At 36.7% G+C, this 27959-nt stretch overlaps 1 protein-coding gene across 1 annotated transcript in view; it reads left to right on the forward strand.

Moving 5' to 3' along the window:
* Window positions 1-27959, forward strand: part of LOC306847528 (putative phospholipid-transporting ATPase IIB) — a 56358-nt gene that overhangs the window by 6002 nt on the left and 22397 nt on the right. The window contains exons 3-17 of the mRNA XM_079381497.1: window positions 1834-1984; window positions 2614-2727; window positions 2822-2930; window positions 3809-3867; window positions 4254-4305; window positions 5233-5327; window positions 6412-6492; window positions 9474-9549; window positions 10662-10738; window positions 15084-15244; window positions 15357-15499; window positions 15703-15815; window positions 18137-18391; window positions 25211-25372; window positions 25827-25919. Coding sequence (XP_079237623.1) covers window positions 1834-1984; window positions 2614-2727; window positions 2822-2930; window positions 3809-3867; window positions 4254-4305; window positions 5233-5327; window positions 6412-6492; window positions 9474-9549; window positions 10662-10738; window positions 15084-15244; window positions 15357-15499; window positions 15703-15815; window positions 18137-18391; window positions 25211-25372; window positions 25827-25919 — 1741 coding nt within the window. The remainder of the gene's footprint in view (window positions 1-1833; window positions 1985-2613; window positions 2728-2821; window positions 2931-3808; window positions 3868-4253; window positions 4306-5232; window positions 5328-6411; window positions 6493-9473; window positions 9550-10661; window positions 10739-15083; window positions 15245-15356; window positions 15500-15702; window positions 15816-18136; window positions 18392-25210; window positions 25373-25826; window positions 25920-27959) is intronic.

Raw genomic sequence — 27959 nt, forward strand, 5'->3', positions numbered from 1 at the left:
GTTTTGTGGTCCAGGGTCACATATGTGATTGCTTGTGAATTAATTTGATTAATATATAATTTTATTAATTTGATTTTGTTTTTTAAATTGATTGACAGTCTAGATAGACAGACAGATGTTTTGCTGAAAACATTCAAAACATCTTGGCCTTCACCTTTTGTTAATAAAATGTCACCATTGTCATGGAGCCTATTATGTGTGTATGTAGTGCTTGTGCCAGGTTGGCTCAGCTCCTTTCTAATGCACCGGTAACTGTGCATGAAATACACACACAAGCACAGGTCCTGTTTTTTGGTTGAGGTGCTCTCTGCGCATCAGCAGTCAGAAGGTCAAACACGCCAACCGAACATTTGCTTATCCAGCCAACGATGTCAACAAGCTGAATGTCTATTTTGGACTTGCATTCTCACAATATCTCAATGCCTTTGGTTTTGCATCAATGACATGTGACACAAGTGTGATTAAAAGATATATTAGTCATTTATTGTTATGAAAGTGTGTGTGCTTGACTCTTCTCCACTTATGCGCTACATTATCAGCAGCGCATCTCAATTCTAAGCTGGGTATTGATTTTTTTTTTTTTCTTCTCCTAATGAACAAATGGGATTTCGCACAGCTGACCAGTTTGCTGCTTTCCTGTAATTTTCTATGTGCTTAGGCAAAGGATTATGAAATGAACAAATAATTCAAGCAGAATAACTCTGCTTATTCAAACGGCCCTATTATTTGAACTACATTCATTTGAGCAAATAATCTCTCTTATGAATCAGGGCGCTGGCACTTACAGACAGGAGACAGAAGGGGCCAACACAAATATTATTATATTTTTTTCAAGGTTTATGTAATTTAGTTCAGTGCCAGCCAAACCAATCGCCATGACTGTGTACACTGCGCAGAGTACCGGCAGAGTACCGTCACGCCGTTCACCGGGGATGGCAACCGCTAGAATATAAAATGAATATGAAGGTTAACAAAGTGTTTGGCACTCTCTCTGACCTTCACAGTGAATCAGAGCTTTCGTTTTAGTAGGGGTTTATTTGGTAGGGGGTGACAGAGGACGTCATCTACAGGTTTGTTGTTCTCTTTAGGTATCGCAAGGCCTGCATGGAATCTGCAGCCTCAGATGATTTTTGAAATGTTTGTCGTTCACAAAATGATATGCATCCTCAACTCCCTTGCTTATTTAGTTTCTAGACTTTATTCTACTCAAAAAGTGTAGTATTTTCAGTTGACTAACCCACTTCTTGGTTTTACTATGCACAATTCATCATTTGTCAAATATTTCATATTACGGAAGCAATTTGAGTTTGTGATCAGAAATCCACATTTAAATGCATCTCAATTTTCCTTCACATCCGTACTCTTCTTTTACTGTTTTCTGGCTCTACCATTTCAGTCTTACTTCTTAGTGGAAGTGCTCCGTGGATCTGCTTAAAGTTCAAGTGAAACTAGACTGAGCTAGGCTGTCTTCGCTCTCTGTAACATCACTTACATTAATGTTGCATTAACGTCAGTTGTATTTCAAGTGGAATCAGCTGGATACGCGCGACTGGTGATGAATTCCGCAAAAGGTCTCAGTGTTCGTTTTCAAGAGCGTTTTAAGTGATTGATAGGGTGATAATTCAAGAAAATCACCGGTTTTCAGTGCAACCCTTAAATTAGGAGTAATGACCGGCCTTGATATTTGTTAATTATTCGGTCAGGGATATTTTTAAATAAAGACCATTTACTGGAATCCAGGCCTGAACTGTGCCTGTAGCACTGTGTCCTCCTTTAAGTGAATTTGTCTAATCACTGGATGATCTTTTTCCTCCCGTGGTCTCTGTCACGCAGCTGTTGCGAATGTCTGGTTCACACATGTCGCAGGAAGAAGGAGCTGAAAGCTCGGACAGTGTGGCTGGGACATCCCGAGAAATGTGAAGAGAAGTACCCCAAAAATGCCATCAAGAATCAGAAATACAACATTGTCACTTTTGTGCCAGGGGTAAGGCAGTATAAACAATCTCTGCATGTTTTTTTGGTTTCCGAGAGTGCTAAAATTGAGCCCAAAAAATAGAGGATCATTTGTGAAATATTGTATTACTGTTTTTATATATTTGTGTTGTTATCAGTATTATTTATAATTAATATAATTTTAATATTTTTATTTTAGTCTCGTTTTATTTGACATTTTCTTTATAAAGGCGCAGAACTTTTTTTTTTTTTTTTTGTGCAGCTCTCGCTAGGCTGTTTAAAGTGAAATCTCTACCCATTGTACGCACAGCAGATTTGCTCGGTAATCAGGTTAATGTGTAACTAGCTGTGAAGAAAGGGAGTGTAACAGCAATCTAATGTATCTTTTTCCACTGAGTGTGTAAGTGATCTACTGTATTATGACTGCTGGCGATGTCTTATTCAGTGGAACGCGCCTTCTGTATGTGCTCTTGGCAAAGAATTTGCAGCTTGTTTGATGAATTATGTATAAGCCAATCAGGTGTGCCTCCAAAAGCTGTGTTAGAATGCTATGTGTATTACTGTCAATTACCTGTTAATTTGTCATGGTTGTATTATCAAATCTTAATCAAATATAAGGCATGATGATTATTTATTTTTGGTGCTTTCTCTTTGTTTTAGGTTCTTTACCAGCAGTTTAAGTTCTTCCTCAACTTGTATTTTTTGGTAGTAGCTTGTTCTCAGTTTGTTCCATCGCTGAAGATAGGATATTTGTACACCTACTGGGCCCCGCTGGTGAGTACATCTAACCGCACAAGGATGGGAATTGAACACAAAAATGTAATTTCAGTCATCACTCTTGTTGTTCCTTTTTTTTCTTGTTGTCCAGGGCTTTGTGTTAGCTGTCACCATGGTGAGAGAGGCAGTTGATGAAGTTCGGCGCTGCAGGAGAGATAAAGAGATGAATTCCCAACTGTACAGTAAACTCACAGTGAGAGGTGACCACAATATGACACATCCTGATGATATTATGCCATATACACAGAGCATCCTGTTTGAGCGCCATTGACTCCAAGAGTTACTTCATTTGGAACCTACAAAGATAATATAATACTTAAAATACATGATAATTGGTTTATCTGCCTTTTTTTGGATTTGTGCTATTTTAGACATCTAAAATAGTATATTTCAGGTTTTGCTATTGTTGTGAAATTATGCATTATCTCTATTTATCTTTTTTACTAACTTTTATTTCCTTTTTAATGTAAGGGAGCCAAATAACATGAAATTGGGTCTGGCTTATTTGTATTGATGTCACTCTTCTCACTAGTCAAACTACATTAAATAATACAGAAAATATGCAATTCAGTAACTTTATGCAAATATGCAATTTATTAACTAGAGCAATATTACATGAGTAAAGGTCCAAGCCTCTGCATTTCTGTGAATGACAGTGTCTCACTTCTGGGCGACATAGCACTTGTTGATCTTCAATGATAATTCAATTTCATCATACAAAGAATGCAAATGACTTTTGTTAAACACCTGTCTGGGTTTAATTTATGAATAAATTATCCATAAAAAATGTCTTTCTCCATCTAGTGGGAAATGGGTACTCTGCTTGGGGCTTTTGTCTGCATGTGTGTGAAATCTTAGTGGCTCTTTTCAGTCTAGTCAGCTCTAAATGATCTGAGCATTTTTTAGAAAAATCACACAAACTGTTCATTCTTTTTGATATGTTAAATTTGTCATCCCTAATATTTATAATTGTGAAAAGTGTTTTTATTAAATATAAATTTGGACGCAGGTCTAATTTATTACCTATGGCTAAATAATTAATTTCTAATTACAATGATTTGTCCATCTTATTTTTCAGGGAAGGTCCAAGTAAAGAGCTCAGATATACAGGTTGGAGATTTAATCATTGTGGAGAAGGTTTGTTGTCCTTTTTTTTTATTCCTTCCTCTCTTTTGTTGTTCAAGGTATCAGCATAAACTTGCTGCTACGTGATCCGTCACATGAAATCCTGTCATTCTTTCAGTGGGACATTGTGTCGGTCTCTCCCCTCGCTGTCTGTGGTTCGCTTTAATTGCTTGCTAGGGAAATGACCTTGTTCAATTATTCAACACAACGCTAAAATAGGACTAACATTACAGAACTGGAGTCAATAACATACGTATATGCCCACGTTATTGCTAAGTTCAGCATAACTAATATAGTAATATCTCTTAAGATTCTAAACTTCCTAGGTGGGCATGTCTAGGTGGATAGTATGGAAACCCCATGTGCCTCTGACTGATGTGTAATGTTTTGTTTTATAGAATCAGAGAATTCCTGCAGATATGATTTTTCTGAGAACATCAGAGAAGAGTGGTGAGTTTCACTCTTCACATACAAGCGACGCTTTTAGACGTTTCAGACAAGAACTACTTGTGTCATTAGTCAGTGGTTTCCAACAGTGTGCCCGCGGGCACCTTGTAGCCCTTATGGAACCTGTGAGTCGTTTGTGGAGCTCATTCTATAAATAGAAGTTTTATTACTTAATTTTCTTATACCAAAAAAAAAAAAAAAATAGATAACAGTTGTTTTTAGTATATTTATGAAGTCTTACAACAATTAGTTCATCAGATTAACTATGCACGTTTCACTAACGTTTTATAACCACAAAGTGTCCCAATGCTTTGTCTTAATTTTGAACAGTTTATCTACTGTTTTATCTTTTGATAAGCTAGATGTTTCTCTTGAAAAGTATGCTTTAAGAGCCTCATGGTTTTGATATTTTGTTGAAGTGAACACTGCCGGTGCTTCACTTACTAGTTTAAAGTGGCACTTTTAATCCTTGCATACTGAGTAACAATGTTCTTGTATGATTGTGTGTGTATGATTTATAATTTTTTTATTTTTTTTTAAGAAATATGACCCAGACATTTTTTACAGGTTGTGCCAGGTTTGATAATGTTGGTAATCTCAGTATATGGAGCATGATGAACACTGAATCTTTTTCTCTGAGAGCTTAAAGACAATGACCTTTCCTGTCTACTGCCTACTGTTATATCAGTCTTGTCCAAGATCAATATGAACAATATGTTAAGCATTCAGAGTTCTTTAGTGTATAGGGGCCAAGGTTTTGGCCCATAACAAATGCGTCCTTCACGCATACATCTCCAACCCTCTCACTTTTCCTTCTGTATATAAAGATAATACACCAGAATAGATTATTGGGTTTTGTTCAATATTAGATTTTTGTATAAAGTATATCTTTTTTTCTGTCAGATTCAAGATAATGTTTTTGTTTTCCAGGCTCGTGTTTTATAAGAACAGATCAGCTGGATGGAGAAACAGATTGGAAGCTGCGAGTCGCTGTTGTGTGCACTCAAAGACTTCCTGCCTTAGGGGTATGAACCTCGTCTTGCACAAAAACAGTAAATTTTCAGTATTGCCGTGATCTTAATACCTGTTAATAATAAATTATACAAATATTTGGCAATTGCAGCAAGCTTGAAGACTTGTATGAAATACGATGTTATGATCTAGACCTAGTCTTTTACATTTAAGTCTATTAATGGTGCATTTATGCTTGGCACAAGTCTGTGAGTTGTGGAATAAATTGGACTTATGCTTTTTTCCATTTGCTCAAAATAAAGTATATCATATTAAAAATAGTATCGTAAGATGATTCGAACTGTCAAAGACATCATCACCCATCTACTTCTGGAGCAAAAGCTGCTGCATCCCAAATCACATTTCAGCTCCTTCTGTTCTGTTCTCGGATGGGTCTGTAACTTTACCCACGTAGGCAGTGAGTGATGTGTCCCACACTCAGACACTCTCAGGCTGATGATACGAAGGCTCATGTTTGATATCACTGTGTATCTGATTTACTGGCCGGAGGGTTTGTTTCACATGGGCTGGTAACTTTACCCCGAGAGACAACTGGAATCCGTCAAATGGCCTGTCTCCCGGTGCCATCGGCGTAGAGATGACACTCACCTCGAGCAAGGGTTCACGTTTGTATTTGTCTTTCCGAAACCACTTAATGTGATCACAGAATTAAAATTTCAGCAAGTCGCTGAATGATTGCTGCAGTAAAGCAGCGGGAGTGGTCGGATCGGGTGTCTGGTGGGCTTGACAGTCAGATCGCTAAACATCCCTGTTTTTCATACTTGCGGACACGTCATCGAATGCAAAAGTCATTATAATTTGTAAGCAAACCGTCAAAGTTTTGTTTCGTTTTAATTACGTTGTTTTGTCTGCATTATCTGTTCTGTTTGAAATTCAGACTTGTGGCAGGATGTCAGAAGGGGCTTATTTTCATGAGAATCGCTCTGATTGCTAGTCGCTTTGAGTCCTGCCATAATACTCGCACGAACGAGAGTTCGGGTTTGGGCCAAGCCCAGAACTTTGTTTGTCGGATTACATTTCTGGTGCTGATTTATTGCGTTCATGTTTTTCCTTGACCTTTTTGCTTGCTGTCTGCAGGATCTCTTCTCCATCAGTGCGTACATTTACGCCCAGAAGCCTCAGCTGGACATTCACAGTTTTGAGGGGAACTTCACAAGGGTAAGAAAAACTGCTGTTAATGAAAGAATTTTTACGAGGCTTCGTTTAGCATGAGCTGTGACGTCACGGCCCCATTTTAAACCCGCTATTAGCTTTTTGTAGAGGTATTTAATGTTGTGTTGTTGCCCAGTAAACTAAACCTAACGGCTGTTTTTAATTGCACATTAAAATAACATGGATTCTCAAAGTTTGCCTGTTCACATGACTATGAGCTGAAGTGTCTCTGGAATGTAAAACCGGCCAACGAGACGCATTCCTTGTTACGCTGATGACATCACTGGTTGTTAGGCTCGCTCTCAGCCCATTGGTTGAGCACAGTTCCTTATTAACAGCAGATTAGCGCAGTACCGGAGAAAGAGAGAGGGAGGAAAAAAAGGGACCCCCCACATGAAGCCTGTCTTTGTTTGAAGTCTTCGCTCTTGGCCACACAGCATGCAGGGGCAGAAGATCACTTCCTGCGCTGAGTCACCCTCCTGAGCCTGCTTTCACAAATCTGCAGCTACAGGGACACACTTCCAAACGTGCTTTCCCACAGTTCTTTACTACCCGCACACTTGCTGCACCTTATTGCCACTTCAGTGCTTTATTTATTTAAAGGAGTAGTTTGTCCAAAAATGTTTCTATTACTTACTCACCGTTATGTTGTGAACTTTCTTTCTTCTGTGAAACACAAAAGATGTGTTTTTGAACAATATTCTCTATTAAATATAATAAAAGTGAATGAGCACTGGGACTGTCAAGCTTAAAAATGACAAAAAGCGATGTAAAAGCCATTCAAGTTAGGAATGATGTGAGTAAATGATAACACAATTTTCATTTCTGAGTGAACTGTCCCTTTAATAAAGTTTTATGGTTCCGACATCAATAACCCCTTACAATGACATTTTAATCCATTGATTAATCACTTGATTGATCGCTTCTGCTTGTATTACTCTCGTTTGTAATTCACTCTGGATACAACAATCTATAAATGTAAATACGAATATGATTATTCTTAATGGCAGTAGCTGAGAGGTCAGTCCTGATGCCTGCATGTTCACTGCTGATGTTGTTTACTCTTGTCTGTGTGCCTCTGTATTTAAACAGGTGTGAGTGTGGGTTTATTATACATTGGGAAAATTTAGCGACATTCTTTTTTGGAGAAAAAAACTATTGCATAATGCTTTTCTTTTAGTGGTAGGTTATGGTTTAGGGTTGATTTCTACTATTATTAGCTTTATATACAGTTCATGAAGTTATACATGTGTAAAGTTTGCAGTCTGTACTGATTTTAAAGTCTTTAATGCTCACCAAGGCTGCATTTATTTGATTTAATATACAGTATTACAAATTTTTAGGATTCTTTAATGAAAAGAAAGTTCAAAAGAACAGCATTTATTTGAAAGATAAATTTTGTAATAATGTAAGAAGTCTTTGTTACTTTTGATCAATTTAATGTGTCCTTACTAATTAGATGTATTAATTTCTTTAAAAAAAAAATATATATATATATATAATATAGAGAGAGAGAGATATATACACACACACACACACACACATATATATATAAAACTCTGTTTTTAACAATTGTCAAAAATCATGTTTTTTTCTTTGAGCATTTCAGTTAATCTCAGTCAAACTGCAGTTGGGTTATTTTGATTTAAAATAGTAAAACAAATAGCTCAAATAAATACAGCTATGAACATGATTTTTGAAAGTTATCTGTTTTTGCAAATAAATATAATAATCTTCATATATATACACATACACACACACACACACACATATATGTATATATAGAGAGAGAGACCCTAAACCAAACTGGTAGTGTAAAAAGAATGAAAATGCAAAAAAGTAAATAAATATATCCTGATTTATATAGCTAAATAAATGTATTTGCTGTAGTTCACCCAAAGATGAAAATGATGTCATAATCTACGTTGTTTCTTCTGTTGAACGCATTAACTTCCATTTGTAGGGACAAAAACAGAGATATTTCTCAAAATATCTTCTTTTATCTAGAGTCATACAGGTTTAGAACAATAAATAATAACAACATTTTCATTTTTGGATGAGCTATCCCTTTAAGTTATGACCGTTTTATGACTTAAATATGATGCAGCCAAATGTTTCTCGTTAAACTGTCAGATTCATTGCTGCAGAAAAGAATTATGAATGCACATCTTGGACCGTTTCTTTCCATGTTAACTAAAACTTATACCTAAAAGTTTCATAGAAGTTTTATCTAAAGTATAGAATTATGATTTATGGGTTAAAACACTCCCATTTCTTTGAGCCTTATCACTGATAAAAGGTCTTTTCTATTTATGAACCTTTTTCCAGTTTTAGCCAATCTGACAGGTTGGCATTGCTACATCTGTTGGCCAGAAAGAGACAAATGACAAGAACAAGTTGGCCGTCTTGAATAGAGGACACGTCTCTCTCGCTATCTGCGTCGGTGCGCATGTCTCGGCAGCTGCGATGTGTGTGGCCCTCTTTCTCACTGTATATTATGCCCTACTGACAGAGGATAATTAGATATCATCCGTATTCACCCAGCCGCAACATGTTATGTGGAAAAAAGCATTTAAAGATTTAATTTCTTTGCTTCTCCCCTGATTTATGGCCTGGCGTCAGAAATTCTGTTCTCCTCTGCTCAGCACAGAGCGTGCTAACACTAAACGAGGCCTTATTATGATGTTCAGCATGGCGCTGTTTTTGTAAACAAGGCAAATCAAGTCAAACCGATTTCACCGTTCCTTCTAAATGGACTGTGTCGCTTAACCGGGCATTAGTGTAATTCAATCCGCCGTCTAATTCCCTACTTACCGTTCATCGTGATGAAAGTTCATCGATTCATTATTTGTGCTTTGAGTCTTTGTCATTTTTATTGACCTGCTTTTTAAAGGCCATAATTGATAACCGCTTTTTCCTGTGCTAGATAACCATGAAATCAAAACAGACTGTATAAACGCAGACTAATGCACAACCTCTGTCCCCAGGAGGATGGTGACCCTCCCATCCATGAGAGCTTGAGCATTGAGAACACCCTGTGGGCCAGCACTGTGGTGGCATCTGGTAAGCAAAATCTTTTCCAGCACCAAATTTCTTTCATAGAAATATAAGAAAAACACAAGCCTCAGAGGTCTGAAATATTCATCACCGGTCAAATATCTTTTGAGTTTATTGTGTTATAGAAGAGTGTGCCGTTGATATCGAGGCGGTCCGCCAGCATCACTCAAGACCCCCTTCGCTCTCCCGTTTGTTTGTCACCTGAGATCGCCAGACTCATCTGCTACTATTCAAACAATCTCATGAGCAGAGAAATATGAGGAGCCGTTAATGGGAAGCCAAAGTGTCTGGCTTTTTGCAGTTCTGTCCCTGCGGTGTCAAGGAAACGTGTCCCCAAAGAACAGGTCCGAGATCGGTTTTTGCCGCTACGCTTTCTCCGACATCTCCTAGGGGTCTGTTGTTTAGAATCTGATCCCAGTCCAACAATAATAGCCAGACTATTCCTTCAAGCGGCCTGCGTTTGTGCCAGCGATCGGCCCTTCATTGATCTGTGGTTGCCCCTGTCTTGGTTCTCCAGGGGTTTTTAGAGGTTCTTCTTATTCCCCACCATGGTGTGACCTTCAGCCGGAGAAAGTCCTTCCATGTCTCCCCACAAAACACAGTCTGGTGACGTCATCCCATCCAACCGAGCAGACCCAACACAAAACACCATGGGGCGAGTAACCGATATGCCCTGTAGTCCTAGCCCATTAAAGACCCCCTTGAGAGCAGCCTAGGTTTCATTGCTTTCCAAACATGAAACGATATGTCGAGCTTAAAGAAATCGAGAAATATTTAAGCACGTTTTATATTGTGTTACTGTGTTTAAACAAAAGTTGGACTTCGCCGCTTCCTCGTTTAGCGGTTAGGCTGCATACTCCATCAGTAATTAGTTTACTTTAATGAATCAGTCCATTACCAAAGCAGCACCATTGATCTGACTATAATAGGCCTCATTGTAATGGTTTATTTCTGGGTGTCCCACATATTGAATCATTTGTCTGAGTCTCAGCTGCATCCGTTAACTGGAAACACACTTTTTGAGCTAATTGTTCATTAGGCCGGCCAGAGACACACGGTCGGTTTATTTATCATCGTCCATTTGCAATCAGCCATCCCACTTGTCCTTTTTTTTGAAGGTACTGTCATAGGTGTGGTCATATATACGGGAAAAGAAATGAGAAGCGTTCTGAACACGTCGCAGTCCAAAAACAAGGTGGGTTTGTTTGTCGTTGTTTTTGTTTATAAATGAAATACTTGGTTTCTTTAATTAGTTTTTTTCTCCCAAAGGCTAATTGTTTGGGGGGAAAAAACACAATTTAATGACATATAAGTATGAGCTGTGATATCTCAGTTGTATTGTCAATACACACTACACATTGCCCAGAGACTGTTTTTCCCTTTAACCTTTCAATATAGACTTGAAACGAACCGAATAAAAATAGCAAACCGTTGAGGTGGTTTTCAGCCCTGATCTTAGTGACGAATTTGGACCTGTCGATGTGAAAGGACAACCTCAGAGAGATTAATCTAGAGGGAAATTAACCAACCAAGGGCTTGCGTGACATTTGTGGCAGAGCCTTAATCCTGCAGAATTCCCCTTAATGATTAGATACAGTGGACGTCAATGCTGTAAAAGTAAACTTAAAAACGTCAAATCCCATTACACTCATTACCCCTCCCTTAACTGACCCCTGCTGTCTTTTTTTTTTTTACTTATCCACATGGTTCAGAGCTCTGACACTGTTCTACTAGTATGTGCACTTCTGTTCAAAAATGTTGGGTCCATAAGATTGTGTAATGTTTTTAAAAGAAATCTCTTATGCTCAACAAGGTTGCATTTATTTGATAAAAATACAGTAAAACTGTAATATTGTGAAATATTATTACATTTTTTTCTGTTCTAATATATTTCAAAATGTGATTTATTCCTGTGAGGGCAAAGCTAATTTTTCAGAAGCCAGTTTCAAATGTCACATGATCCTCCAGTAATTATTGAAACATGCTGATTTGGTGCTCAAGAAACATTTTTGTTATTATCAATGTCCCAAACAGTTCTGCTGCTGGATATTTTTCGTTGAATCCATGAAACATTTTTTTCTGGATTCGCTTATGAATAAAACAATAGAAAAAAAACAGCCTTTACTCTCACAAAAAAAAAAAATTTAGCTGACCCCAATCTTTCAAACTTCATTCACCCAGCTCTGTTTCCTTTCATGACATGATTGGTGTTAAAACAGTAAGTTGTGGTACTTTCTGAAACTTACTTTCGAGGTGGACAATGTTAAACCTTAATGTCTTAAATCGGATGTAATTTTGTAGATGATAAATGCTGTGTCCTATTCATTATATATATTTTTTTGTTTAATATGCAAGGTCAACTATAATCTAATAGTAGTTTGATTTCTTTCTGAAATGTAAACATTATTTAATCATCACAATTACCCTGACATCTGGTATATGTTTTTTTTACCCAAGGCAGATAAGGAGAGTGTTTGGGGAAACCTGTATGAAAACAATCATTATTTTGGCAATATCGTTTGGCTCCCTTTAGGATCGGATTTGTTCAAATTTAATTTGGATTTTCTTTTTGAAATATTTTGAGCAACTTTAGAGTAAGTGTTGAAGTAAATGTTATTAATTTGATTTAATCATTTAATTAAGTGCAATTAATTTTATCTAAATTGTGTACATCATTTAATTAGCTAGCTATCAGCTCGTGTGCTTGATATCAGCATTACAAAAACCATCCGAGAAACCCATATTGGTTAACCACTATTCTTCATGTCATGAAGTGTTTCAGACCCTGTCATGGATGCTGCAAGATGTGTGTGATAGCGGCAGCTCTGGCGAAGCTCATAGCTCTACCATGTTCTGTGTGTGAGAGTGGAATTCAATATCTCAAGGAGATGATGTCAGAGGTGCCAATACAGGGAACGAGATGGGGTGGGAAAGTCGATACGACTCGGCGAAAGTCACTGAGAACGTTTTCGCCTCTTATAATCTGTTGTGACATTCCTTGCACAAAGCTCTAAGCTCTCACTAGAAGCTGCTGACAGCACATAAGCTATCACTTTACACAGTGTGTGTGTGTGTGTGTGTCTGTCATTGTCATAATATGGAGCGATATTCTCTTTGAGGATCGAAACCTTGGTGGTCTGAAGGATGTGACAAAGGGTTGAACAACCCTCTTCGCTGACCAGACACTGCTCACTACTTTAGGTGTAATAATCACAGGTGTTTGACTGGATTTTTATTTTGTTTTGTTTTATTCTATTATTTTAAGCAATGCAGATGCTCAGATGCATTTATTTTATTTATAAACAATGCAGAGCTCAGTTGGATTTTTTTTACATTATTTTATATATTTTAAACAATAAAGATACTCAGATTTTTATTTTATTTATTTTATTTTATTTATTTATTTTATTTGATCAAATCAAAGTTGTTGGAAGGAGAGTGGCAAGAGGAAAATGTGACAAGTCAGATTCAAACTCTCAGCTCTACGTATGAGCACCAAGCTTAATAACAATGGCTCTGACAAAATGTCTTTAAAACTTTAATAAGTTGTGAAATGCTGTATCTGTGTGACATTAAAAACTGCATACCAATTCAATTAATAAATAAACATCAAATATTGTTTTTTTTAAATTAAGTTAATATTAAGTTATTGCTAGCCAGGGACAATGGCCAGTTATGCAGTTCAGTGGTTGTTTTATAAAAAGAATGCAGTTATTGACCGAAATTAATCAAATAATTGAGATGTATAATAAGTTGTGAATATGATAGAGTTTTTGAAAAAAGCATTCAGTTTAAGTCTGATCATTTTAGTTGATAAGTATGTTTGGTAAAGTAAAGAAACTTCTCAAGACCTCATCTGCAGTCCCGCACCGTGGATGGCATGTTCCATTTAGCTGTATTACATATCCAGTTTCTGGAGCACAAGTATAATGCCATATTGTTGTAACAGCCTCTGTATACTTGATGGATTTCAACCAATGAATATTCATTATGCAGGCACAAAGTCGTCATCAAATTTCACACACAAAACATACAGGCAGCGAGGGCAGGTTGAATCATTCCTTTCACTTTAAACGAGGCCTGGATGAATAGAGTAAAATATGCACTCTCGATTCATTGATAGCATCTTCAGCTTGAGGTAATTGAGTCGCTTTTTCCTCTCGGGCTGAATGAATAACGGCTTCACCCGATCCCTTGCCAGCTTTGCAAAATTCAGCCTCCGCATTGTTTTGCCCCCATAAAGGGGGATTCCTCCCTTTCAGCTAGGGAACTGTCTTCTGTCTTAATTTTTCTTAATTTTAATCCTTCCATTCCCCCCTTTTTCCTCACTAGCTGAAGCATGAAGCTCGGAGTGGGGTGGCAGGCCATCGGAGGGGTTTTAAACTACAGCTGATAAATCAGATAGCAGCTCTTCTCTCCCAGTTTCTCCCAGTTTACTCAGTCCTCCAGGGACTGTGGGCTGTAGCAAGTTGGGGGATTAATGTTGCTTGCATTTTTTTTTTTTTTTTTTTTGTCTTTTCTGTTCAATTTGTCCATCCCCTTCTCCCCCTCCCCCTGTCCCTTTCACGCAGATTCCTTTTCTCAGGGGACGGTGTTATGTGTTGCTGTTTTTATTAGCGCGCTGCCTAGATGAAAGACCTCAGTGTTTTCGCGCAGGCTGCGCCGTCGGCCCTCGCCAGAGGGAAACAAGAAGAACTTCTTTTTTGACATCATTTTCCCACATATTCCATTGGCTGAGGGGGCATACTTGAGAGAAAAAGGGGAGAACTCCAGCTCTTTTGTCAGGGGCCGTTTCTATGAAGAGGCGTTCTGCTTTTATTTTTCCGGTTTTGCCTCCTGTGCTTTTCACAGAGAGACGACAACAGCAGTGGGCTTCTTGGTTAAATGCCTCTCATCTCTCCTCTCCTCCACATACACTATTAGCATGAGAAAGGTCTGCGGTCTGGAACGGGCCTGGGGGGCATTGATCAGTGCTGGCTTATGGGCAGGTTGTTTTATTTTTCATAAGAGTAGCATTTCGGATCACTTCAGATGAGAGGAACCCTCAAGGTTCTTGTTCTCAGAGGGGATATCACATGCTTTGGATAAGAGTGCTTTAACCAAATACTCATTCATTTTCGGAACTTCTTTGCATTGCACTATAATCAACCTATAAAAATGTTTCTGAATGTATTTACTATTCTTCTAATACTTAATTCTGATTGGTCAGTGGCATATGTATAATTGACTAAGCTAGTTTCACTCACTTATCACGCTATGGGTTGTTTATAATAAAACACTTAAATCAATAAATAATATACTTAAATTAAAATTTCATGTGCAATTATACATTTAATGAGGGTTAAATAGCCATGTTATACTCATAATAATGTACAGTCAGCCAATATGTATTGCAAAATACACCTTCACAGGTTGATTTAAAGTGATAATGACCAGCTGAGTGTACATTATCTCTTACTTGTTTACTAAAATGTAAATTTAAACACTTATTAAAGGTTACAAAAACTTTATCTCAGACATTCTCATCTCTTCCTCTGCAGGTGGGACTGTTGGACCTGGAGTTAAACCGCCTAACAAAAGCTCTGTTCCTGGCTCAGGTGGTTCTGTCTGTTGTTATGGTGGCTTTGCAGGGATTCCTTGGGCCCTGGTTCCGAAACCTGTTCCGTTTCGTGGTTTTATTTTCATACATCATCCCTATCAGGTATATTTATATTATCACACTAATGTGAAAATATTGCAGCAAAATCATCAGCAGTGTGAAATGAGAAGAACAAACATATTTTAGTACGACATTTATATATGTGTGTGTGTAGCCTAAGAGTAAACCTGGACATGGGGAAGTCAGCGTACGGCTGGATGATTATGAAGGATGAGCATATTCCAGGGACTGTGGTTCGGACAAGCACCATCCCAGAAGAACTTGGCCGTCTGGTCTACCTGCTTACAGACAAGACAGGTACTTTTTAGATTTTTTATTTTATTTATTTTGTTTTATTTTATTTTATTTAGTTTTTATTTAATTTTTTGCTATTTGCTATTCTCTTCCTTGCTTTATTTCCTCCCTCTTTCTTTGTGTTGAAACCACTCTGCCCATCCGAAAGCTTTATAATAACTATTGATTTCTCTCCTGATCTTAATCTTTGTTTGCTGTTTTTCCAGGCACTCTGACCCAGAACGAGATGTTCTTCAAGCGCCTCCATCTCGGTACTGTGTCATACGGGACGGACACTATGGATGAGATCCAGAGTCACATCATCCAGTCCTACGCTCAGGTGTGATTGATAAGTGTCACCGTTAAGACAATCGCTTTCACTTAAGTTTTCTCTATAAGGGTTTCACATCCTTCACAAACTGCTGTCGTCTTTGGTGTGTGTGTGTGTGTGCGCGCGCGCAGGTTTTGGGCCAACAGCTGGGTGACACAGTGTTAAAGCCACAGTGGCAATTGATTTTCATGCTTCATGGTCCTTCATTACTGTGATGATGGAGTAGCAGGTTTGAAATGTACCCATGATATGAGCGATCATAGCCTTATTATATCCCCCCTCAGGACGTGTCAGAGTCCGTGTCCAACAACTTGTGTGAAATTGAGTTTGACAGGAATCAATAAACATAATGTAATTTACAGCTTAACATGCTTTGGTGTGCACGAGGCAGTTATAGCTCCGATCCTCTCTGGAGTGTTATGAGTATAAAGAAATTGCTATTAAAAACAGCTGTTGTTTTGTAGTGGGCAAACCCCATCACCTTTTTTGAGACAGGGTGAGTGTACAGACAGTTCTTGTCTGTCCAACTGGGATTTTGAACTCAAATTGTGTTTTGAAATGTAAAAAATTGATTTTCATATGTAGACGATGTGGTTCAGTTTAAAACCTTCGGTTCACAAGCTTTTTGTGGCTCTATGATAGCATTCTTAGCTTTCCATTAAATTGTACTGTAAAGGTGAAGTATGACATTTTTGTGACACTAAATGAAAATGAAAAATGTGAGAAAATTAACAGTTCAGTTCAGTTCACAAGCATTCTGTGACTCTTTAGTAGTGTTGTGGCTTAAAATCTTAGCTTTTCCTTTAATTGAACTTAAAAGGCCAAGTATGTTGTTTTTGTGGCACTGAACTTAAGTTAATATGAAGGTAAGAAAATTCAGAGAGGAGCAGGACCTTCCAATAGTGTAGAACTGTATATGTAAACGCTGTTGTATATTTGTAGGTGTGTGTGTTTTTGCGAATTCTGATTATTTATTCACTCAAATACTTTGATTTAAACTGAAAACTGACTGATTTCCTACACAGTGCTAGTTTTTTTTTTTTTTTTGCTCTATCACTGTGTTCTTCTCTTTCTTGTATAATAAATATGGTGTTACTAAATATAAATATTTAGAGAACACCAATATTAAAATTCTTGTTAATGCCAAAAAGCTGATAATTAAATTCTACAAGTGAATTTAGACATCACAGCTTTTATATTTTATTGATATTATATTATAATGTACATTATAAAAATATATATTGAGATTTGATAAAGATTGTTGTTAATATTATTAAATTAATGTTTTTTAAAGATTAAGTCAGTGTTAGATGCCAGCAAATAAAGGTAATAATTGAGGGGCATTTTTAACGCCAGTTAATATGACATGACTATTTACAACTGGCTGACTGCATTTATCTCATCTCACTTTTACTGTACTTATTTTTATATACATATTCAGATTGTCAAATCAGGAACCTAACTCTAATTCTGAGAGAGTGAGCCAGCAGTGGGGTATTTTTATGTACCTTCATCTGCGATTTTTGAAGGCTTGGCAAAGCTCTGAGGAAAGAGGAGTTCATCAAGAGAAATCTCCTGCTCCAGTGGAGCACAGCAACCCCTGTCAAGCACACACACACACACACAAGAGGACTCACAGTGGTGCTTATGTAAATTGATAAGTTACAGAGTCAGGGTGGGATTCCGACGTCGTTGTGTGGGGAGACGCTGATGAAATCTTCACGCTTTTTTTGCCCAGTGTGTCCTGACACTGAGAGAGCACAGGAAGATGAATTATCAGCATACACTTCCTGACCAGTTCCCCGTTCCTATACTTCACATGACGTTATCAGATTTTGACATAACTTCATCATTTAACTGATTTTTAAATGTGTTGAACTGAATACTTTTTTAATTTTTTTTTATATTGCTGTTAGGGTGACTTGGAAAGGTTGACTTAAATTGTTACAAAAAATTATTTCAAATTAATTCTGTTCTTTTTCTATGCATTAAAGAATGCTTATGCAAATGTTAAGCAGCACAACTGTTTTCAACACTGATAACAATAAGAAATGTTTCTTGAGCACCAAATCATCATATTAGAGTGATTTCTGAAGGATCATGTGACACTGAAGACTGGAGGAATGGCTGCTGAAAATTAAGCATTGGCTTCACAGAAATAAAATATATTTTAAAATATATTGATATAGAAAACAGTTGTTTTCAATTATATTAATATATCACAGAGTATTACTGTACTTTTGATCAAATAAATGCAGCCTTGGTGAGCAAATAATGTTATTTTTGAAGCTAAAGCTCCCTCTTGTTATTTCAACTTTGTGTCTCTCCAGGTGAGCTCGGCACAGTCTAATGGCACCAGTGCGAGTTCAACACCCTCTCGTAAACCACAGCTGCCCGCACCGAAGGTCCGCAAGAGCGTGAGTAGCCGGATCCATGAGGCCGTGAAAGCCATCGCCCTCTGCCACAACGTTACACCGGTGTACGAATCCCGCGTTAACGGTGCCAGCACGGAGCCAGAGAGCACAGAGGCTGACCAGGACTTCAGCGACGACAACCGCACTTACCAGGCCTCCAGTCCTGATGAGGTATGAGTGATGGGACGTCCTGAAAGAAATGGTATTTATAAGAGGTCGAACGATAGTGGATTTTACCGATACCTAGGTTGGATCAGACTGGCCGATACCGATTAATCAACTGATAGTTTTTAAAATGGATACTAAATGAAAACTAAAATAGAGCTTTACTATTTAAAAAAAAAAGCAGTAAAAGTACTGAACCATAATTTGTAAATTAATAAAAAATGTAGTATTAATATTAATTATAATATTGATCATTAAAGTTATTTCATAGTTTACTAATGTTAAAAGAAAAAACTGTAAACTGAAAAAAACAATGTTGAAATTAAATGAACACGCACTAACAAGGAACAATACTTCTACAACTTTCATTAATGTTACAAATGGACTCTTATTGTCAAGTATTACCATTTAATTTCAACAGTCATGCAACAGTCAAAGATGGTATCTTGAAATACCTACACAAGGCCATATTAAAATTACATGGACAGGTTATTAATATTGTATGTGTACTCTCACATTTTATTTGCTGCTATTTTAGAACACTGCATTATTAACTAATCAAAACATTTTTGTGACGATAATATATATGCAAAAGCACAGCGCTGCGTCTTGGAGAAGTCATAGGTATCACACACACCGGATGCGTCACGTTCAATTCAAGCAGCGGTCTAAAACGGTTTATTTAATCACCAAACAGACATAAGTTTGCTTCAAGAATGAACTATGTGGCATAAATGAGTTTGAAGTTCGGTGTTTAAAAAAACTGAGCAAACGGAAAGAGAAAGCGCAATCTGTATTACAGCTCTCTATATGAAGCATACAGACAGTATTAGAGCCACAGAAAGACAAACGTTTTGCTGAAACATATTATATATATATTTATATTTAGTCATTTAGCAGACGCTTTTATCCAAAGCAACTTACAAATGAGGACAACAGAAGCAATCAATTGTAGTATTAAAACAACTAAAACAGATCCAAAACTAAAACCTAAAACTTTACAAATACTGCATATACATATATTTGCATATATTTTAAAAATAAAGAAATTACATAAAAATGACAAATGCATACAACAAAATGTCAAAACTTAACATTTAAATTAAAAACAATAAATAAAGCTAAAAACAGTTCAAAATATTACAGAACGAAAGGTATAAGAGTATAATAATGATTCTAACATGGCACTAAGCCAAACACCAAAAAACAACTACATATGTGTATGTACATCCACACACACATACATATATACAGGGTGCGATTTGTAGGAGGGGATGGTCTGGTCTATGCATCCCTGCCTCTGCTGAATTATTTTTATCCGGTGGGGATAAAATGATTCGTGAAATGCACTATGAAGTCCCGATCTGAATCAAATTATTCGCGATCCGATTGGAGCACTTCGAAACAGTGAATCATTTTGCGACGCAATGAGTTTCAAAAAGTTTTCAAAAGCACCCCCCCTCTCTCTCTGCTTTTTTCACAAACCGCACTATGTATGTGTGTGTATGTGTGTATATATATATATATATATATATATATATATATATATATATACATACGTTTATAAATTCAATATATATATTCTTTCATTTCCATGTAGTTTCTTGAAGTACTAAAATAACTCAAGTTAAAAAAACTAAAACTTAATAAAAAAATCTATGCAGACATAATAAAAAAACTAACATTACTCCAACTTTAACTAAAATTAAAATACATAAATACAAATCAAACTACATTAGTTTATCAGTAATAGCCAAACACACATACTAAGAAAACAACAACTTAACACATATTAAAGGATTAGTTCACTTTTAAAAAAACTTTTGCTGATAATTTACTCACCCCCATATCATCCAAGATGTCCATGTCTTTCTTTCTTCAGTCGAAAAGAAATTAAGGTTTTTGATGAAAACATTTCTCCATAAAATGGACTTCAATGGGACCCAAACGGTTCAAGGTCCAAATGACAGTTTCTGTGCAGCTTCAAAGGGCTTTAAACGATACCAGACGATGAATAAGGGTCTTATCTAGCGAAACGATCGGTCATTTCAAAAATAAATAAAAAAGTTTAAGTTTTATAAGCACAAATGCTCGCCTTGCTCTGTTCTGTGATGCGCGTTCGCGACATCACGTAATACGCAATGACGTTGAAAAGGTCACGGTTAACTTAGGTGGAAGTACCGAGTCAGTAGGCTTTTTAATATTAAAACACCCATTAAAACACGCACAAATGGGCATTTTAAACCATTTTTTAAACCCAGGATACGCACTAATGGGCATTTTAAACCATTTTTAAAATTATCGTATTACGTGACATCGCGAACGCGCATCACAGTACAGAGCAAGGCGAGCATTTGTGCTTATAAAACTTAAACTTTTTTATTTATTTTTTAAATGACCGATCGTTTCGCTAGATAACACCTTTATTCATCGTCTGGTATCGTTTAAAGCCCTTTGAAGCTGCACAGAAACTGTCATTTGGACCTTGAACCGTTTGGGTCCCAATGAAGTCCATTTTATGGAGAAATGTTTTCATCAAAAACCTTAATTTCTTTTCGACTGAAGAAAGAAAGACATGGACATCTTGGATGACATGGGGGTGAGTAAATTATCAGCAAAAGTTTTTTTAAAAGTGAACTAATCCTTTAAGAAATGGTTATAAAAAACTGAAACAGAAGTGAAACAAGTAGTAGGAAAGAGGAGGGGGGGGGGGCATACTTATATCCTTTGCCGGTGTCCCTGCCCGGGAGTTGCACGGTAGTCGATGGTCTTTACACTCTTCACACGAGGGCTGCCGCGGTAAACTAAGCTTTTTTTTATAACCGTCTAACAAAATACTAATTGAATTCAGCTGGACACACTTTCCTTTTTATCACCAAGCAAGCGCAGACACTGACAAGATATGCGATACAGAACGAGACCAAACACGATTTCAGCACGTCTCCACACAGTAAACAAAACAAGCGTTTCCTAGCAACGGCAACTGCGCTAAACACTAATGAGACAAGTAAACACAAGCACTTACGAGCTGCTTTTAACTTCTGCTGATAAAAACTGCTTCTCTCAAAGAGTATTTCTTTACACTGTTTTCTGCTTGCGTATGAACACACTTTCCTTTTTATCACAACAAATGGCCAAGCAAGCGCAGACACTGAAAAAAAACCTGCACAATACATAACATGTGCTGTCAGTGATTTCCGCCTCTAGAGGCCGCTCTCGTAATGTATTATGACAGCAGACCATTCTCAGCCACTCCAGCAACAGACGCAACACGGAAAACTATCGGCATGGATTTTTGTTTGATAGTTCCGCAAACCAACTATCGGTGCCGATTTATCGGCAAAACCGATGAATCGGTTGACCTCTAGTATTTATTTATTTAAGTCACTTATTTATTTGCTTAATCAATTTTATTAAAAATATTATTTTGGGACATTTTTTGTCATCTTTATTATTTTATTTTTGTAATTTTCTATTTATTTTATTTAGAAATCAGATAGATTGCATTGACACTGGTCTCCTCATTCCTCTAACAGTGTAATCCTATATATCGCTGCTTTAGTATTTATGACTCCCCCACTTTAGCCTTGAATTTACTGCCTTATTGGATGGTAATATAGACTCTGTGTTAGTAGAGAAATCTGAGAGGGTTCAATAAATATCAGAAGCAGAGGGGGCAGGGGTAGGTCACACACCAGGAAGGACTCGGTCATCATTTGTGTTGAGAGATTGTAGATATTTATAGATCCGTTGTAGAGCAACAATATTTTGAATGAGTTGTTGGTAAGAAAAGCACTAAATAAATGGCAGAAAAGGCATTGAGGCCAAACATATGTCACAAAGGCTGCGGTCCTCAAATAGATGGAGGGAAGCGTCAGGCTCATTATAGTTAAATATATTTTTTAACAGAGGGGAATGAAGAGTTGTTTGAGGCTCGACTTGGAGGTATAATTCACCCAAAAATTACATTACTGTCATCGATTACTCATAATCTTCCGAGCCTGTATAACTTACTTTCTTCTGTTGAGTGCAAAAGATGAAGTTTAGAAGAATTTTTTGCCATTGCTTTTCATCATACAATGAAAGTCTCCAAAAATGACCAAAAAACTCCATAAAAATAATTTAACAGTAATCCATATGAAACCAAGGTATACAGAAGTACAGCCTGAATGGACTGTATGTCTATCCTTCACAGCCTCATTTTAATTAGCATATTTTTTTTATATAGCTTTTTTGTCATTTTTGGAGCTTCCCAGTTTGTGGAGCATTTCTTTTTTGTTGTCTACAGAAGAAAGAAAACCATATCCGTTTTGAACAACATGAGTAACTAAGTAAATGATGACAATTTTGATGTTTAGGTGAACTAACCCTATAAGCGTTCAATAATTCTGTACAATGTTTGCTGTACCCTTGCAGGATCTAATGTAGATGAACTAATGAAGGGCAGTTGTTTTCTAAGCATTGATTGTTTTCAAGAAAATACGCCAGTCATTATATAAATTGAAAATATTCCGGTGCTCTTTCATTTTTCCTTTATACAGACGGAGCATCTTTTTCTTCAAGACCTTCTGTAGACATAGATATCTTTTGAGAGTGATAAAAGGAAAAAGAAATCTGTCCATCTCCCTCTTTAGTGGAATTGCCTGTCCTCTCTTCTCCCTTGATGTGTCTACTTATTTATTTTCTTTAATGCCCAGGTCTTATCTCTCCAACGTCTTCACTCCGGGATTGATCAATATTTAATTTTCTCTGAGAGACTAGCGGTTAACACTAGTCTTTCTCTACATGTCACTCTCATCAGCGCCTGTGTCTATGTGCGCTTGCTCAAAGACCTCCAGCCTTTTCAGCCTTTAATATGACAGGCGCATAGCGATAATATTCATAAAGAGAGCCGAGTTCAGGGATTGAATATCCCAGATGCCTTTCCGGACATTTACTTTAAGTCATTTGTGACCTTTGACCCCACAGAGTCAAGGGTCAGCGGTTTATCATGACCTTTAATGATCGGACATTCTCATGAGCAAGACTGTTTGTTATGTCCGATAATTAAGTTTTACTTATGGGGGGTAATAGAAGTTCACTGATGGTTTTATTAGTGGTTTTGGCTTATTCAGATGAGACGACAGTGTTCAGTGGCTGTTGACCTTTGCTTCATCTAGGAAAAATATAGTATTGACCTCTAACCTTTAGCCTATTAAATAGAAGTTGTCACAAAAGATGGGCTTTTAGAATTAATATTTTAGTAGAATGAGGTTAAAGTGGATGCAATCTTAGTCTGGTTTTCATTAATAGAGTGATCCAGTCAAATATTTTTAAGGTTTTTTCATTTAAATTCTGTCATTGGGAAATGGAATTTGTAATATGAATTTTAAAACTACAGTTGTTATTTCCAAGCCTAGATCATTTAATAATAATAACTCGGTAACACTTTACAACAAGGTTCATTAGTTAACATTAACAAACAAAAAAAAAAACATTCTCTGTTAGTGCAATATCTAGAAAGTTCTTTTTAAAAAGCCAGTAATCAAATGACTGGAAAAGTCATGAAAAGTCATTGCTCAAAAAGAGTCAAATAATATACTGCTATAATAATGATAAGTGAAAGATAGAATTCAGATGAACTTCTCTCAGCATATTCCTGGATGAAACTGCTCTGTCAGATAAAACCATCTCCACTCTGCCTTCTTTATGACGTCGTATCATATTTCCTGTCACATCTGGTCTCTTTATTAAATAACAGCCACGTCTTCATGTGGTCGTAGGTCACATGGTGTGGTTTCAATCCTCTCCGCTTCTTGAAGGCGCAGTGATCTTGGTTTATGATTACAGCTTTTCTTCCTGTACTGCTAAAATGATTGATAGAGTGTATTAAAGGCTCTCCCCTGTGTCGTAAAACAGTTCCCTGCTCCTCTCCTGAAGGCATTTCCCCACCACCTGAGTTACTTGTGTGTGTGTGCGCGCACTCTTGAGGGCATCATTTAGCACTGTCAGGTTGATAGAAGACTGGCTAATTAGTCATATCACATTGAAATGCCATAAACAAGAGTTCTAGCTGTGTTCTGATGTGTGTAAGAGCAAAGACAGCAGTTGTAATCAAAGAGCTGTGGAGTCATTTAAAGGCATAATTTTCAGCTATTTTTATGATCTTTCAGTCTTGAGATAAACAGTGCATGCATTGGGGTCAAGAAGTCTGAGACACAACTGAACAAGATTTTATATAATTTTATTATCTTTTCAATCTTTTCTAATTCCATGCAGAATTTTTTTATAAATTCTATTATCAGCATATTTCAACTAGAATTGACAAGTGAATTATTAACATGATTTTTCGAATGTCTTTGTTAGTATTTGGTTTGCTTTTACTGACCATCTTGCATGATTTGAGAATGATCCAAATGGAATCTTGTGCTCCAGTGGACACAATAAAATGTGACTGTACAAGAATTCACATGATCAGTGGCTCAAATTGGATTTTCAGGAACTTCATTAGTGACCTAGTGTAGAATTTTTTTTATCCTAATTTTTTTTAGGTAGAAATGTAAATAATAGACTTTTAAAAATTCTTTTTTTTTTTTTTTTTTTTATAAAATTTTATTTTATTTGATCAATGTACTGCTGGTTGTCTCTGTTCATTGATCTGTTTTATTTTATTATATTGTATTTTCAACATTAATACACTATTTTATTTTTATCTAATCATCAACTGTACTATAAATAATACCCAGCTCTTTAAAGATGATTTGATCATTTAGAGCAAAACGTTCTATGTAACTGGTAACAAAAACAGATCTTTTACAACAAGACATTCTTTCACATGTTGTGTAGGTGGCTCTGGTGCACTGGACTGAGAGTGTGGGTTTGACTCTGGTGAACAGAGACTTGACGTCCCTCCAGCTGAAGACCCCAGCCGGACACATCTTGACCTATTACATCCTCCAGATCTTCCCCTTCACCTCAGAGAGCAAGCGCATGGGCATTATTGTCAGGGTTCGTGTCACATTACAAGTCTGCGATTGTGTTTGTCTGTGTTCAGAATTACATATTTCTGTCATTTCAAACACTGTAAAAACATCTGGTGAGAATATGAGTTTGAAAATGTGTGCGCATATGCTGCAGTGTGGCTTTGTGTCCTTTAGCCTTTGTTGAGTAAGCTATTAGATACTTCAGGACTCCGTGTCCTTGAGTGTTTCTGTGAGTGTGTCGTGTTATGTTGTTTGTCTGTTACAGTACATGGATAAAAGTATTGTTGGCTAAGCTTTTGACATGCGTTTGTGTGGGAGCTTAGTGCAGATCATCTCTGTTTGTCTACTTATTTACTGGTAACTTTAGGGCTCCATGAGCCATCTGTGTGGTTTTGTGCTCTACAGTTGGACATGTAAATGATTTAGACATGATTTGGATATGTTTTTAAGTGTTCTCTATTGAATTGATTGTGTTTCAGGAGGAGGCTACGGGCGACATCACGTTTTACATGAAAGGGGCCGATGTTGCTATGGCGAGCATTGTACAGTACAATGATTGGCTGGAGGAGGAGGTAAGAATGCATGAACCATTGTTGATGGGAAAATCAGCATTCTGCTTTTTTCGTGTGGGTTGGTGGGCTTATGAATAAATCTAATTGTCTGTTTCTGTGACCCTTCTTTTGTTTTGTTTATTTGCATTTTTAATTGTTTTTGTATCCAATTCATAATCTGTGTTTGTGTGTGTTTGTGTGCTTGCGCGTGTGTGTAATATGCATTTCTAAGAACTTCATTTGGGCAACTTAAAAGGCGATTTTCTCAATATTTAGTTTTTTTTGCACCCTCAGATTCCAGATTTTCAAATAGATGTATCTCGGCCAAATATTGTCCTATCCTAACAAACCATACATCAATGCAAAGCTTATTTATTCAGTTTTCAGATGATGTATAAATCTCAATTTCTAAAAAACTGACACTTAAGATTGGTTTTGTGGTCCAGAGTCTCATATTTGTTCTCAAATGTAATTTATCCATGCAAAAACAGGAGGAAAAAAAGAAGAGGAAAAATGTCACCAGATTAAGAGAATCTCACACATTTTGGTGTAGTGTTGACTGGTGTTATTTTTAGTAAAAATTAAACAACAAAGCACACTGTAAAACCTGACAAGTTAAGAATACTCAAAACATCGGAGGAAACTTATTGCCTAAAAACAAACAATTTTTTTAAAAATTAGTATAGCTTAATTTTTATGACAAAAATATTACAAAACTACTACAAAACCAACATAACAGAAACCTATGTAAATCCTAACATAACACAACATTTAAGTACTAACTTATGTCTCTCTATGTTAATCTTGTTCAAAAACTCACAAAGTAACACTTAATTCCTACATTTATTTTCCTTGTTGTCTGATGCAAAGCATGCTGGGAACTAGAAAATGCAATCATGTGTGATGCGATCTAGGAAAACCCAACACATGGTGAAATTTTAGATTTTTTAGTTTTTGATATCATATGAAAGCTGGCCCTTTCCAAAACTATGGCTATGATTTTCAGGAATGGAATTTTGAGAAAAACAGGTTTAAAGTGAGACGAGTTTCACTTCACGGGTTTAACGAGAGCTGTCTGTAAGGAGCTTTATACTTTATCATTACACAAACAGACTAACGTTGCCCTGAAGAGGACAGTTTTATGTTGTTTATCATGGGCATAGTCTCTGAACTTTTGATCACCCCTTGTTTGTTTAGAAAGCACAAATAGTGTACCTCAGAAAAGCGAGGGCATGCGCAATTGTTTGTGCACCTGTGCATATAACAGACTGTCATCGGACTCCTCCTCTTTAGTAACTTCATCATCCCATCCTTCATCTCTGGATGTCAAATAATCCTTTATAACATCGTTTTAGGGCACTGACATCGCCAAAATTGAGCAGCAAGATCGTTTAAGTGAGCAGCTACTTCAGACTGCGTTGCTTTCCTAAGCTCCGCCATCTCACAATATTAAAATTCATAAACTTTACACAGGACTGGTGGGAAATGTGCATTGATACACTTTTATTATATATGTTAAGTGGTTTATTTTGATAGGATAGGTTAGCTGTTTTTGTGGTGTTAAGAGAAAGCACCTCCGCAGCGAGTTCATAAGAGAAAGACAGTCTTTTCTGCTTGCTGCAATAAATCGCTATTATTCTGCACTAAACAAGTGGATTTTGCCAAGATATTTTCAGAGATCATAGACAAGATGTTTTAGAATAATAATGTAATGAAAACCTAATTTTGACAAAAAAAGACATTCAACCTATTTTTAACATTTCCTGAAAACGTCCCAGCACGACATCCCACGGGTTTTCCCAGATCGCATCACATAAGTTCACCTTACTACAACGACATTGAGTACAGAACTTATTTCAATTAAGTCTAATGAACTTTCAGTATTATTTGAGTGAAATGAACTAATTTAATTTATTTCACTGTTCGGTTTTACAGTGCAGTTATGACACAAAACTAAGAAAACATAATGTAAGAAAATATCTAACCATTTGTACATATTGTGATTTGCATTGCATCTTATATACTGACACTACTGTTCAAACGTTTGGGGTCCAGTAGGAT

This window comes from Barbus barbus, assembly GCF_936440315.1.
Source record: "Barbus barbus genome assembly, chromosome: 27".
Classification (NCBI taxonomy): Eukaryota; Metazoa; Chordata; class Actinopteri; order Cypriniformes; family Cyprinidae; genus Barbus; species Barbus barbus.